General features: G+C 56.3%; 2 protein-coding genes across 3 annotated transcripts; both read left to right on the forward strand.

Annotated features, from left to right (window-relative positions):
- Positions 1 to 553: 553 nt before the first annotated feature.
- TTC36 (tetratricopeptide repeat domain 36) lies at positions 554 to 5,189 on the forward strand. Its single transcript, XM_055305397.1, has 3 exons — positions 554 to 796; positions 2,107 to 2,295; positions 4,810 to 5,189. The coding sequence occupies exons 1-3, from the start codon at positions 679 to 681 to the stop codon at positions 5,070 to 5,072; spliced, it is 570 nt and encodes a 189-aa protein (XP_055161372.1). The 5' UTR covers positions 554 to 678; the 3' UTR covers positions 5,073 to 5,189.
- A 30-nt stretch (positions 5,190 to 5,219) lies between these two features.
- TMEM25 (transmembrane protein 25) lies at positions 5,220 to 9,827 on the forward strand. 2 transcript variants are annotated; one of them, XM_055305398.1, is made up of 9 exons: positions 5,220 to 5,330; positions 5,811 to 5,904; positions 6,139 to 6,450; positions 6,899 to 7,189; positions 7,396 to 7,527; positions 7,856 to 7,886; positions 8,039 to 8,139; positions 8,278 to 8,364; positions 8,512 to 9,827. In XM_055305398.1, the coding sequence occupies exons 2-9, from the start codon at positions 5,835 to 5,837 to the stop codon at positions 8,583 to 8,585; spliced, it is 1,098 nt and encodes a 365-aa protein (XP_055161373.1). In that variant the 5' UTR covers positions 5,220 to 5,330; positions 5,811 to 5,834; the 3' UTR covers positions 8,586 to 9,827. The 2 variants fall into 2 exon arrangements, with proteins under 2 accessions (XP_055161373.1, XP_055161374.1); XM_055305399.1 differs by lacking the exon at positions 5,220 to 5,330 and adding an exon at positions 5,574 to 5,712.
- The last annotated feature ends 3,406 nt before the right edge of the window (positions 9,828 to 13,233 follow it).

Raw genomic sequence — 13,233 nt, forward strand, 5'->3', positions numbered from 1 at the left:
GAGGAGGTGGGGAGGGGAGAGCAGCAGCAAGTGGCCTGTGACCTGATTGCAAAGTACCTGCGACTCTTCTCTTCTTTTAAAGCTAACTTGTTAAATTACCCTGCCCTGCCTTCCTCTGGCCCCACTCCACACTGATTGTCCGAACTGTGTTTTCTAACCCTACTCATCAGTGGTGTGTGTTCAGGACCCAATTACGCCTGGATATGGAAAAGGAGTCAAGAGGACAATGAAAGAGCTTTACCTCCCGTAAGCAACCCCCCCCCCCCCCCGCCTTTTTTTAAAATCCATGGGCGGTCAAGAGGGCTTCCAAGGATTTTTCTCTTGGTCTATGAATATATTAAAATGCAAGCAGTTCAGAAAGAACCTGAGCAGCACCCTCTCTGCTTCATTCCACCTTACGGCAGAAATTGGATTCTTTTACTCTGTTCCCCTAAGACTTGGGGTGGGGGTGGGAAGGCAGTTGAACACTATTTGTAAATATTCTGCAAGCCAGGGTTGCTAACCCCAGGCCAAATGAGGTTGAGTTTACAGTACAGCTCAGGAATGGAAGACACTCCTCACAGGGACGAGCCTCAAACAGAACCTTGCCCTCTAGATCAGCTGGCTGCGAGGCTCAGCCCCCCTCCTTCCTCCCTTCTCTATCCCGAGTCACCTTCTGGGATTTGGGAGTTGAGCACCATGGGGACTCCAAATGACCAGGCAGTGTTGCGGGCCATCTTCAACCCCGACACCCCGTTTGGAGACCTTGTTGGGTTGGACGTGGAAGAGGAGGTGGAGAAGGAAGAAGTAGATGAAGGTGAGTTCGACCTTGGACTAGAGCGTGCCACGCTGGCCAGCCTCACCGGGGCGGCAGAGGACGGTGGTCTAGCAAGACCCCTTGTTCCATGACCCTTGGGTGATGATGAGGTTGGAATGCCAGAGGTCCGCATGCACTTAGTGCGCTGGTGGAGGCTTGGCAAGCATCTCTGCCCAAAGGAGAAAGTCACAGTTTGTCCTTCAGGCCTCATACTTCTGAACTTGACCTCACCAGGTAACTCAGCCCATAATCCCAGCCCAGCTGTGCTGGGGAGAAGGGGCGATAGGGTGGGGGGGTAGGAAATGCTCAACTCACATCTTTGTTCCAACAGGGCCTTTCTCAACACAGAGAATGGAAGGGCAGGGGTGGCTCAGTTGAAGGGTACTGACCTCAACACAAACCTCAGCAAGCCCAGCACTGAGCTAAGCCCTCCACAGAGGGAATGCACCCACCGGCCCTTCCTTCAGCCTCTAATGGGGCCTTACACCCCCACCTGGAGTTTCTTTTTTTAATGAGGCCTTCTACCCCCACCCGGAGTTTTTTGGTTTTATTTTTTAAGATTTTTAGAATTTATTCGTGAGAGAGGCAGAAACATAGGCAGAAGGGAGAAGCAGGCTCCCTGTGGGGAGCCCGATGCGGGACTCGATCTCAGGACCCCAGGATCACGGCCTGAGCTGAAGGCAGCCCCTCAACCACTAAGCCACCCAGATGCCCTGGTTTTGTTCTTTAATTAAGTAAGCTCTGTGCCCAACATGGGGCTTGAGCTCAGGACCCTGAGATCAGGAGTTGCCTGCTCTTCAGCCTGAGTCGGCCAAGCGCCAACCCCCGACCCCACCCCCATCAGGACTTTTGATGACCTTTGTTTCTAAAGGAGAGAAGCCTCCGTCTCACTGAAACTGCGGTCTGAAAAGCTGAGGGATACGTCCCACGTGATTTTCATGACCCGCGGGCCTTGGCGGCCTCCGTGTTGGAGGCGGTGTAGTAGAACAAAATGGGGACAGGCCAAAGAGCCAGAAAGACCTGGGTTCAAGTCCCAGCTGGGCGATTTAGGGTCCGTGTGACCTTGAGCTAAGGAGTCGGGGCAATGAGCAGCCAAAGCCCCTTTCCCGGGTCCCTTCAGAACGTAGACATGCCTGCGACCTCGGACACCTCGGCTCCCCGGGCCATGACCCGGCATCTGACTCCTGCAGTGACCCACACCCCAGCCCAGCCGGCTCCGGCTCAGGCCGCGGCTTTCCGAAGCCCAGCGTGGCTTTTGCTCCTGGCTCCCACCTGCACACCGTCCCCTCCCGGCTCTCTCCCTGACACAGATGAGGTTTTTCCTCGAGCGCAGCTGGAGCAGTCCAAGGCCCTGGAGCTCCAGGGGGTGATGGCCGCGGAGGCCGGCCACCTCAGCACAGCCCTGGAGAGGTTTGGCCAAGCCATTGACCTGCTGCCCGAGAGGGCCTCCGCCTACAACAACCGGGCCCAGGCCCGCCGGCTGCAAGGAGACGTGGCAGGTGAGGGGAGATGCCCTGGCGCTTCCACGGAGGGGCCCTGGAGGCCACAGACCGGAGAGCCAGGGCTTGTGGGGCTGGGGAGCCACGAACCTGTCCTGGAACCTCTGTTCTGACTTGAGAGATCTTACGGGCCCTGCTTATCTCTCGAGCCAATTGTCAAAGTCAGAAGAGACTGCATTCCACTCGTTTATTTAGCAAACATGTAATGAGAGTCTACTACTGTAGCGGTGGGCTGGGCATTGGGACAAACCTGCCAGACGGACTGCGTACAGCAACGACTACGTGCCAGGACTCCGGCACTTGCCATGTAAGCTCTAGTAACTCATTTAATCCTCGCCACAACCCCAGAAGGTGTGTGCTATCGTTACCTCCAGTTTACAGTTGAAGACACTGGAGCCGAGCTGGGGTTTGAACCAGGTGGGCCGGGCTCCAGAGTCGGTGCTTCTCAAGCTCACAGTCCAGGGGGTACGACAGACACATAGCTCTGATTTTGTGTCTAACGAGCTGGGTGGGTCAACAGGGTATCTGCTCCTGAGGAGTAGAGGTTTTATTTATTTATTTTTATTTATTTATTCAGGAGAGACACAGAGAAAGAGACAGAGACATAGGCAGAGGGAGAAGTAGGTTCCCTGCCAGGAGCCCGATGAAGGACTCAATCCCAGGACCCCGGGATCATGCCCTGAGCCAAAGGCAGATGCTCAACAACTGAGTCACTCAGGTTCCACAGGGTGGCTTTTTTTTTTTTTTTTTTTTAGATTTTATTCATTTATTCATGAGAGACACAGAGAGAGAGAGAGACAGAAATACAGGCAGAGGGAGAAGCAGGCTCCATGCAGGGAGCCCGATGTGGGACTTGATCCCGGGTCTCCAGGATCACACCCGGGGCTGAAGGTGGCGCTAAACCACCTGGGCTGCCCAGAGGTGGAGATAGCTGGATGGAGGGGGTGGAGGACAGTACAGCCTGTAGAGACCCAGAAGGAATGAAAAGGTACAGGGAACTCCAGATCTCCAGACTGGCTGGAATGGGGAATGGTGGGAGGGTAGAGTCTGCAGAAGTAAATAAGGGTCTGATGGTGAAGGACTGGGGGTGATAGGCACAGGTTGCACTGTGTCTTGAAAATATGGGGACTCATCAGAGGATTTGAACTGGGGACTGACTGGATCAAAGCTGCTGCACTTGGGTTACACTATAATGGGGACAATGGGACAGAGGAGGCCATGCTGGAGACCAGAGGGTGATCAAGTGCTCCTGAGGCCAGGAATACCAGTCCCAGGGAGTTTGGACTCCACTCTGGGAACAGTGGGGAACCAAGGGTCCCTTTCCCAGGCTTTGTTACCTGGATTGTGCAGGGCAGGGCTGGGCCAGGCTGTAAAAACAGCCAGGGACTGTCCAAAGACCTAAATCTGGGATCCCCGGGTGGCTCAGTGGTTTAGCACCTGCCTTCTGTCCAGGGCCTGATCCTGGAGTCCCAGGATCGAGTCCCACATCGGGCTCCCTGCATGGAGCCTGCTTCTCCCTCTGCCTGTGCCTCTGCCTCCCTCTGTGTGTCTCTCATGAATAAATAAATAAAATCTTAAAACAACAACAACCACAACAAAAAACAAAGACCAGAATCCCAGAGAGAAACAGAAGTGATGTTGCCTGGAAAAGGCTTTTGATTCCTCCAGATGAGCTCCTTGGAAGGAAACCCAGAAACACTGTGATCAAAGAGCTTCTTAGTTATCTAGAATGGCCTGGGGAGCATAGCCCCTGCTGGGTTCTGGAATCAAAACACACAGAAACAGGACCTCTAGAGATGGGCCTCTCTGTAGGATGATGCAGGAGCCCCTCGAGCACCCTGACAGCCCTGTAGACGAGAGAGCGTGAACTGAGGCAGAGCCCAGAAACACTCCAGCTGGGCGCTAAAGTGCTACCAGCCGGCTGCCTGATGTTGCGCTGAGTTCTAAGGCCTCCTCCAAGTATTTTGTATGACAATGATAAACGTGAAAATGTCCAGGGCCAGCTCTGGTTTCCAAGATCTCCTTTCATGAAAATACAGAATAACGAAGATCCAGGAGATAAAGGATGAGGAAAGGCAGCCAGCGGGAAGAACAGGCTTACAGCATACAATGAATAAGTGAAATGCCTTCAGAACGAAAATTAAGAGAAATGAATTTGATGGTCTTTCTAAGAAATGGTGATCAGTACATGGCAGTTTTTTCAGGCTCTGAGATTCAGAGTCAGTCACTCGGGGCAGGGTAGACGCTTAACAAACAGCAAACGAGTGGAATAAACGGCCAGGCCCATGAGCACAGGGACCGTCCAGAATCGCCCCCGCACCTCCGTGTTTGGGTGTAAAAGGGGGGTCAGTGCCCACTCTGCCACTGGAGACTGCGGGGCAGCCCGGGGCGAGTCCTGCCAAGCTGTCCAGGCCGCCGTGTGTGCGGGGAGGGTCGCGATGCCCAAGCGGAGGGGCGAGAGCAAGGGCAGGTGGCTGGGCCCTGACCCCCCGCCGTCCGTCCGTCCGTCCGCAGGCGCCCTGGAGGACCTGGAGCGCGCTGTGGCGCTGAGCGGAGGCCGGGGCCGCGCCGCCCGCCAGGGCTTCGTGCAGCGCGGGCTCCTGGCGCGGCTGCAGGGCCGGGACGACGACGCCCGCGGGGACTTCGAGCGGGCGGCGCGTCTGGGCAGCTCGTTCGCGCGGCGCCAGCTGGTGCTGCTCAACCCCTACGCCGCGCTGTGCAACCGCATGCTGGCCGACGTGATGAAGCAGCTGCACGGGCCCCGCAACGGCCGCTGAGCCGCGCCAATAAAGCTGCCGCCTGCCCCCGACTCTCCCGTGTCTGCGTGCGGCCGCCCGCGCCCCCGCTGCAGCCCACCCCGCGGGCCGCCGCGCTCGGGATGGGGGCGGGGCCGGGGCGGGGCCGGGGCCGGGCCGGGGCCGGGCCGGGGGCGGGCGGGCTCGGGCGCTGATTGGTCCCGCCTGGCACCGCCCCGCCGACTGCGGCGCCCCGCAGACCTGAGCAGTCGCTCGTGCGGAGCGCGGGGCGGGCGCCAGGTGAGCCCCCCAGGGGGCGGGGGCGGGGCTCCCGCGCGACCCCCGCCGCCCAGACGCCGCCGCTGCGTCGCGCCTCCGCCTAGTCCTCGGGGGGTGGGAGGCGGGCGCGGGGCGACAGATGGCGGGGGGAAGGGGCGACGGGGAGACGGCCGGGAGGACGGCCCCCTGGGGGGAGGGGCACGCGCCGCGGGCCTGCGTGTGCGCATGCGTGTGGGGCCCGGCGCGGGCGGGCGCCCGTGGGTCCCGGGAGGCGCGGTGTTCTCTGCGCGCCTGGCGGGCGGCTCCGGGCGGGGGGGCTCCGGGCGCGGGGGCTCCGGCCCCGCGGCTGCGCTCCCCGCGCCCTCGCCGCTGCGGGCAGTGCCCGTGTGTGTGTCGGTGCACGGTTTGTATTTGTTCCCCGAGAGCACAACCCCGGAGGACCTCCCGAGCCCGCCCGCGGTCACCCGGCTAACCTCGAGGCCCGCCCCCTTCTCTCGGCAGCCTGCGGCGTAGGCCGGAGCCGCCATGGCGCCGCCCCCAGGCCCGGCTGCCCTCCCGCGCTCGCTGCTGCTCCTGCCAGCCCTTCTGAGCTCAGGTACCCCGCCCCCGTTCACCCCCTGGCCCGGCGCTGCCGGGGCCAAGCCCCCCTGTCTCCGCGCACCCGGCCCCAGGGCACCGGGTTCCCCGCACCCACCCACCCACGCACCCACCCAAGGTCCGGCCGGTTCCCAGTGAGCGAACCTAGGTGCTCCTGCGGCCCTTGGCCCGCTGCCCAGGCACCAGCTCCGCCCCTCCCCCAGCTCTCCCCAGAACCCCTGCTGTGTTCCAGGTTGGGGGGAATTGGCACCGCAAATTGATGGTCAGACCTGGGCCGAGCGGGCTCTCCGGGAGAATGAGCAGCACGCCTTCACCTGCCGCGTGGCAGGGGGGTCTGGAACCCCGCGATTGGCCTGGTACCTGGACGGACAGCTGCAGGAGGCCAGCACCTCGAGACTGCTGAGCGTTGGCGGGGAGGCCTTCTCTGGAGGCACCAGCACCTTCACTGTTACTGCCCAGAGGGCCCAGCATGAGCTTAACTGCTCCTTGCAGGACCCCGGCAGTGGCCGGTCAGCCAACGCTTCTGTCATCCTCAATGTGCAATGTGAGTGCCCCTGAGGTGGGCAGGGACAGGGGGTCTCTGCCCAGGGACCCCCAGCAGCCACCAGGCAGGTGGCCTGATAGACCAGTTGACTAACACTTAAACACTTTGCAAATACTGGCGCACATTATCCTCAGGACAATCCTATGAGGTGATTACGATTGTTGGTTCCATTTTACAAACAAGAACAGAGCCACAGATTGGTTAAGTAATGTCTGCAGTCCTACAGCCAGGAAGCAGAGCCAAGATTCAAATCCAAACGTTTTGGTTCTGGTGTTGATACTGTTAGTCACTATGAGATGCTGCGTCTCCAGGAGACCCAGCTGTCCTGTTTCCCAGTGCCCCCTTGAGGAGAGAGGTCCAGGCTCCGGGCTCCCTTCTGGGTTTGGGAAGAAAGGGCAAGGAGTAGGAGGGGTGTGGTGAGAGTCTGTTGGCTTCTGCTTTGCACCAGTTAAACCGGAGATTGCCCAGGTCGGGGCCAAGTACCAGGATACTCAGGGCCCAGGCCTCCTGGTTGTCCTTTTTGCCCTGGTGCGTGCCAACCCACCTGCCAATGTGACCTGGATCGACCAGGATGGGCCAGTGACCGTCAACACTTCTGACTTCCTGGTGCTGGATGCCCAGAACTACCCTTGGCTCACCAACCACACCGTGCAGCTACAGCTCCGCAGCCTGGCACACAACCTCTCCGTGGTGGCCACCAACGACGTGGGTGTCACCAGCGCCTCGCTTCCCGCCCCGGGTGAGCACTGCCAGCAGCTGGCCCAGCAAAGCCTCAGGTGGGTGCAGGATCACAGTACTGAAATGAAAAGACTGGTTGCCCTTTGGGTGAGTCTTGCGAGTGAGCAGTGCCGACCGCTTTGGGCAAGGAAGACAGAGTAGTCCCTGTGGCATCTCAGAGTTGGGGGGCCCTGCCCACTGAGAACCTAACCAGAGGACAACTTGCAGGGCTTCTGGCCACCCGAGTGGAAGTGCCACTGCTGGGCATCATCATGGCCGGAGGGCTTGCCCTGGGTGCCCTGGTGGGGTTCAGCACACTGGTGGCCTGCCTGGTCTGCAGGAAAGAGAAGAAGACCAAAGGTAGGGCCAAGGCAGGGGTGGAGTGGGGCGGGGGGGAGCAGGGGTGGCAGAGCAGCAGGGGCAGGGGAGGGAGGGGCAGCAAGGACAGCACACAGGGCTACGGTGCAACAAGCCATCTCTGACAAGTGCCAGGTCTTCCCAGGCATGTCCCCGGGGGGAACCGGATGTGGCTCCGGCAGCGGGGCTGGGCACTGGGAACCCCGTCTGTCCCAGAGCCAGAGCTGGGCGTTGGAGGGATCCCTTGCCTGAGGGCCATGGGTCTGAAAGGGCAGAGGGGCAGAGCCCAGCATGGGCGGGCTCCCTGAGAAAGTGGTTTCTTTTCCCCTAGGCCCTTCCCGGCGCCCGTCTCTGATCTCTAGGTAACTGTTCCCCTGGCTGGCTGGCTGGGCCGACCCGGCATGCAGCATGGGGACACTGGAAACCAGGGGACTCCCTAGTTCTGGACTGGGCCCCAAAGCAGGCATCTGTGCCTGCCGGAGCCAGGGCCTATCCCAGGCTGTCTGCCCTGTAGTGACTCCAACAACCTGAAACTCAACAACGTGCGCCTGCCCCGGGAGAACATGTCCCTCCCGTCCAACCTCCAGCTCAACGACCTCACTCCAGATTCCAGAGGTACGGCCGGCCTCTGTCTGCCCTGCCTTTATCTTCAGAGGTGCTTCGGAGGAAGAGAGACACCTTGGTACTTGGGAGGGGCTCGGCCCGGTCAGGCAGCCCCTCATCCTGGGCACCACCCCCTCTGTCGCCCAACAGGGAAACCAGCCGACCGGCAGACGGCTCAGAATAACAGCCGGCCAGAGCTGCTGGACCCGGAGCCTGGTGGCCTCCTCACCAGCCGAGGTACTGGGATGTGGGCCCTTGGCCCCGCTCTGCTCCCCAGCCTTTGCGCTTCTGCCAGAGGCCTCTGAGCCTCCAAGAGGCAGAGAGGGGTCTCCCGCCTTCTAGGCAGTGATGCTCACTGAGTCCCGGGCATCCTTGACCCTGCAGGTTTCATCCGGCTCCCGATGCTGGGCTATATCTATCGAGTGTCCAGTGTGAGCAGTGATGAGATCTGGCTCTGAGCAGGGTGAGATGGGGGGGTGCCCTCTTGGCTCCTGGGCCCCCCCCTTCTCTAAGGCAACCCCTGCCTGGCCCCGTTGCCATTGTGAAGAGGTCATGCCACTCCTACTTTAGCTTGCCCTCCTGGCTGGGGCGCCCTCTGTGTCATCCATGTGGGACCTGACCCTCAGGGGCACAGGTGTCTTGGCAGAGCCACCAGCTGGACCTCAGCCTGTTGTTCTGACTCGGGTTGGGGGCCTTCACTGCTTGTGCCCCGGCGGATGCGGCTCTCTGTCCGCGTGTTTGCAGGTCCTCCAGCGTCTGGGTGTGGTGTGGCCCTGCTGGCCTGGGGCTGCTCTGTGCCACGCACTGGTACTCTTAGCACTCTGCACAGCAGGCATGGGGCATGCCCGGATGGGGGATGGGGGGTGGGGGGGTGCCTGCACGTCTTCACTTGCTTCCCGTGCTATGCAGCTTTGTGCCCTCAGGGAAAATCTAGGACCCTGATAGCTGTATAGAATCAAACTGCCCTTTGCCCAGGAACCAAGGCCTGGCCCAGGGGCAGTGGCCGAGCACAAACTAGTCCCTTTTGCTGCATACCTCTCTGCCCTTCTCTGTCTCCGCCTCCTCTTGGGCATCACAGGTTAGATACTAGACCTTCTCCATTTCTTCACTGGGCACTAGACTTGCCCACTGGCCTAGCCCCCAGTGGTGTCAGTGCCTGGCATTAGCACAAGTCAGGAGAAAAAGAGGCAGGTGGGAAGGGCACCCAAGACAGCATGTAGCTATGCATCATTTTTTTACAGTGTTAGCACTTTAAGCACATCCCCTGGGGAGGGGGTGAGGGCCCAGGGCCCTCTCTGTGGCCTCCCCAAGTTTGGCCTTCCTATGATTCACTGTGAGTGCCCTGAACCCTGGGGTTGGCAGTTTCCCTCTCAACAAGTCTCCCTGACCATAGGTGCCCATGACCAGCCCTTGACTGTGACATGGGCAGGAAGCCGCTCTTCCTTCACCCTCTGCTCTTCAGGGGATGGTCAGAGCGGCGTGTTGTTTGACAGAACTAGAAGCTTTAGGGGAACGTGGAGGGGGACCACATACCCCCCAAACAATCTAAAAACTCTCCGGAAAGCAACATGGAAATGATAGCAAAGTAGCATAGCACAAAGTATATTTTTCCCTTGTTGATATGTTTTATAATCCTTCTCATGTTCCTGCCTAGGACAGTGCTGAGCACACAGTAAATTTAATAAACTCGACTGAGTGAATGTTACGTGTCTGTCTCATTTCTTATATATGGTTTTAAAATGAAATCTTTGAGGGACCCCTGGATGGCTCAGCAGTTGGCTCAGGGCATGATCCCAGGGTCCCAGGATCGAGTCCTGCATCGGGCTCCCTGCATGAAGCCTGATTCTCCTCCCTCTGCCTGTCTTTCATGAATAAAATAAATAATCTTTAAAAATAAATAAAAATGAGGGGTTTTGGGATCCCTGGGTGGCACAGCGGTTTAGCGCCTGCCTTTGGCCCAGGGCGCGATCCTGGAGACCCGGGATCGAATCCCACGTCGGGCTCCTGGTGCATGGAGCCTGCTTCTCCCTCTGCCTATGTCTCTGCCTCTCTCTCTCTCTCTCTCTCTCTCTCTCTCTCTCTCTCTCTGTGACTATCATAAATAAATAAAAAAAAATGAGGGTTTTTTTTTAAAGATTTTATTTATTTATTCATGAGAGACACAGAGAGAGAGGCAGAGACACAGGCAGAGGAAGAAGCAGGCTCCCTGCAGGGACCCCGACATGGGACTTAATCCCTGGACCCCAGGACCATGACCTGAGCAAGGCAGAGGCCCGACCACTGAACCACCCAGGAGTGCCAAAATGAAATCTTTGAATCACACAGTGAATAGAGGAAACACTGGTGTCCCACTACTCTCTTGGATCTTCTCACTTGTTTGCCTCGGATCTTTTATTTTTAAAAATAAGTAATGTTATTTCTTTAATTACATTGTTCTCAATGACTAGGCTGGCATTTTCTGTTTGGGGAGAGCAGACAGAGCAGGGATCCTAGCTCTCCACCTGGTATCTGAGTCTCACTTGGCAGACTCCCCGTCTCTCATCTCTCAAGAGTGTGGCTAAACCATGCTGAGCTCTTGTTCTGAATAGAGGTACAGGAGGCTCAGACTAGGCTGTGATTCCCCCTCCCCCCAAAATCTGGAGGATCATAAGGGGGAAAAAAGACTAGAAATGAGGTTTGGGGGCACCTGGGTGGCTCAGCGGTTGAGCGTCTGCCTTTGGCTCAGGGCGTGGTCCTGGGGTCCTGGGATCGAGTACCATGTCGGGCTCCCTGCATGGAGCCTGCTTCTCCTTTTGCCTATGTCTTTGCCTCTCTCTCTCTCTCTCCCTCTCTCTCTCTTTCTCTGTCTCTCATGAATAAACGTCTTTAAAAAAAAAAAAAACCTCAAAGACATTACTTATTCATGAGAGACATAGAGGGGAAGAAGCAGGGAGAGAAGCAGACTCCCTGCGCGGAACCCGATGTGAGACTCCATCCCAGGACCCCAGGATCACACCCTGAGCCAAAGGCAGACGCTCAACCGCTGAGCCACCCAGGTGCTCCTCTAGAACATTTTCACCCCAAAAGGAACTCCAAATTCATTAGCAGCCATTCCCCATTCTTCCCTCCCTCCAGTCCCTGGCAACCACTAGCCTATTCTGTCCCTGCAGATTTGCCCATTCTGTGTATTTCGTATGAATGGAGTCACATACGGTCTTTTGGATTTGGCTTCCTTCATTCAGCACGTTTTCAAGCTTCACCCAAGTTGTGATTTGAAGGGCTTTGACCTGCATAATGAGCAAAGGCTTCTTCATCTGCATTTTCTCAGAAAAGAGTCTTTACCTTTGTCAAATTCTCCAAAGGGTCTGGGACTCAAAGGAACAAGGCATCTCTGATCTTTTTTTTTTTTTTATAAGGAAGCCATCTTGCTCCCGGTGCATGGAGCCTGCTTCTCCCTCTGCCTGTGTCTCTGCCTCTCTCTCTCTCTCTCTCTCTGTGACTATCATAAATAAATAAAAGTTAAAAAAAAAATTTATAAGGAAGCCATCTTAATTTTTTTTTTTAATTTATTTATGAAGTCACAGAGAGAGAGAGAGAGAGGCAGAGACACAGGCAGAGGGAGAAGCAGGCTCCATGCACCGGGAGCCTGATATGGGATTTGATCCCGGGTCTCCAGGATCGGGCCCTGGGCCAAAGGCAGGCGCCAAACCGCTGCGCCACCCAGGGATCCCAAGGCATCTCTGATCTAAGGGATACATCTGGAAAACTAGTTTCAAAGTCCACTTCTTTGCAAAGACTCGCAAGGTCAGATTTGCTAGGAAGAACCCACCTTTGTCCTTGGTATTCTCATGTCCAGAACCTCCCTGGTTCAAAGGTGACTATCTTCTTGGGATAGAGAGGTGGGCAGCATGGATGGGGACATTTTTGGGGATCTAATCCTTCTGCAAAACTTCAACCAATTCTCTGTTTTCAGCCCTACCCTGCCCGCATGCCAAAGAAATACCTGGCAGTTTCAATCCCTGATTCTTCCCAGGGTTCTACAGTGTATGTGGCTCACTTTTTTTTTTTTAAGATTTTATTTATTCATGAGAGACAGAGAGGCAGAGGCAAGGGGAGAAGCAGGCTCCCTTTGTTTCCCAGGTGCCCCCGTGGCTCACTTCTTATCAGTGTCTCGGTCTCTCCTCTACAGCCAAATTTTAGGCTCCCCCCACCCCACTAAATCAGTTACCACTTACTATCTTCCAGAATTGCCTAGTCTCATCGTTCTCTTTCCTATTATCCTTGCTGATTTATATATTTTTAAAAAATTGCTATTCTTAGGGGTACCTGGGTGGCTCAGTCAGTTAAGCATCTGCCTTTGGCTCAGGTCATGATCCCAGGGTCTTGGGATTGAGCCCTGCCTCAGGCTTCCTGCTCAACGGGGAGCCTGCTTCTCCCTCTGCCCCTTGCCCCCAATCCCACTCATGCTCTTTCTTTCCAAGTAAATACAATATTTTTAAAAATTATTATGATACTAAAAAAATTATGATACTGTCATTGTATAGGTTTAAAGGAGGGAATGAAGGTGTAAATACAGTGTTCAATACTTGTTTATTTCGAAGTGTTGAGAGCTTAGGATCAGCAGAAAAGGTGAGGGACGCTTCAAGCAAGGGAAACAGCCTGCATAAAAGTTAGAAGAGGGACTTCCGGGGCACCTGGGTGGCTCAGTTGGTTAAGTGTATGCTTTTGGCTCAGGTCACGATCCCAACTGCCAAGGAGCCTGCTTCTTCCTCCGTCTCTCATGAATAAATAATAAAATCTTAAAAGAAGAAGAGAGACTTCTGGAATCCTGGATACAGCACAGCAAGCAGACTGGTTTTCCAGTTTAACTTGGGGGTTTATAGAAAATGAGGATCTTGGGGTAGGAAGAAAGTAGCCAAATGAAGTCTTAAGAGGCCTAGTGGAAAACTTATACTTCGTAAAGTCATCACTACATACTACATTTTGTGGCACTTAATCTCTTCACATAGTTTTACCCACACGACAAGCCTAACAGTTAATTAGCATTTATAGTAACAGTTTCATAGCTAGGTTAACTGAGGTATAGATGTTACTGGATTTTTTTCTAGGGCCACAGAGCAAGGAACC

The sequence above is a fragment of the Nyctereutes procyonoides genome, unplaced genomic scaffold, assembly GCF_905146905.1.
Source record: "Nyctereutes procyonoides isolate TBG_1078 unplaced genomic scaffold, NYPRO_anot_genome, whole genome shotgun sequence".
NCBI lineage: Eukaryota > Metazoa > Chordata > Mammalia > Carnivora > Canidae > Nyctereutes > Nyctereutes procyonoides.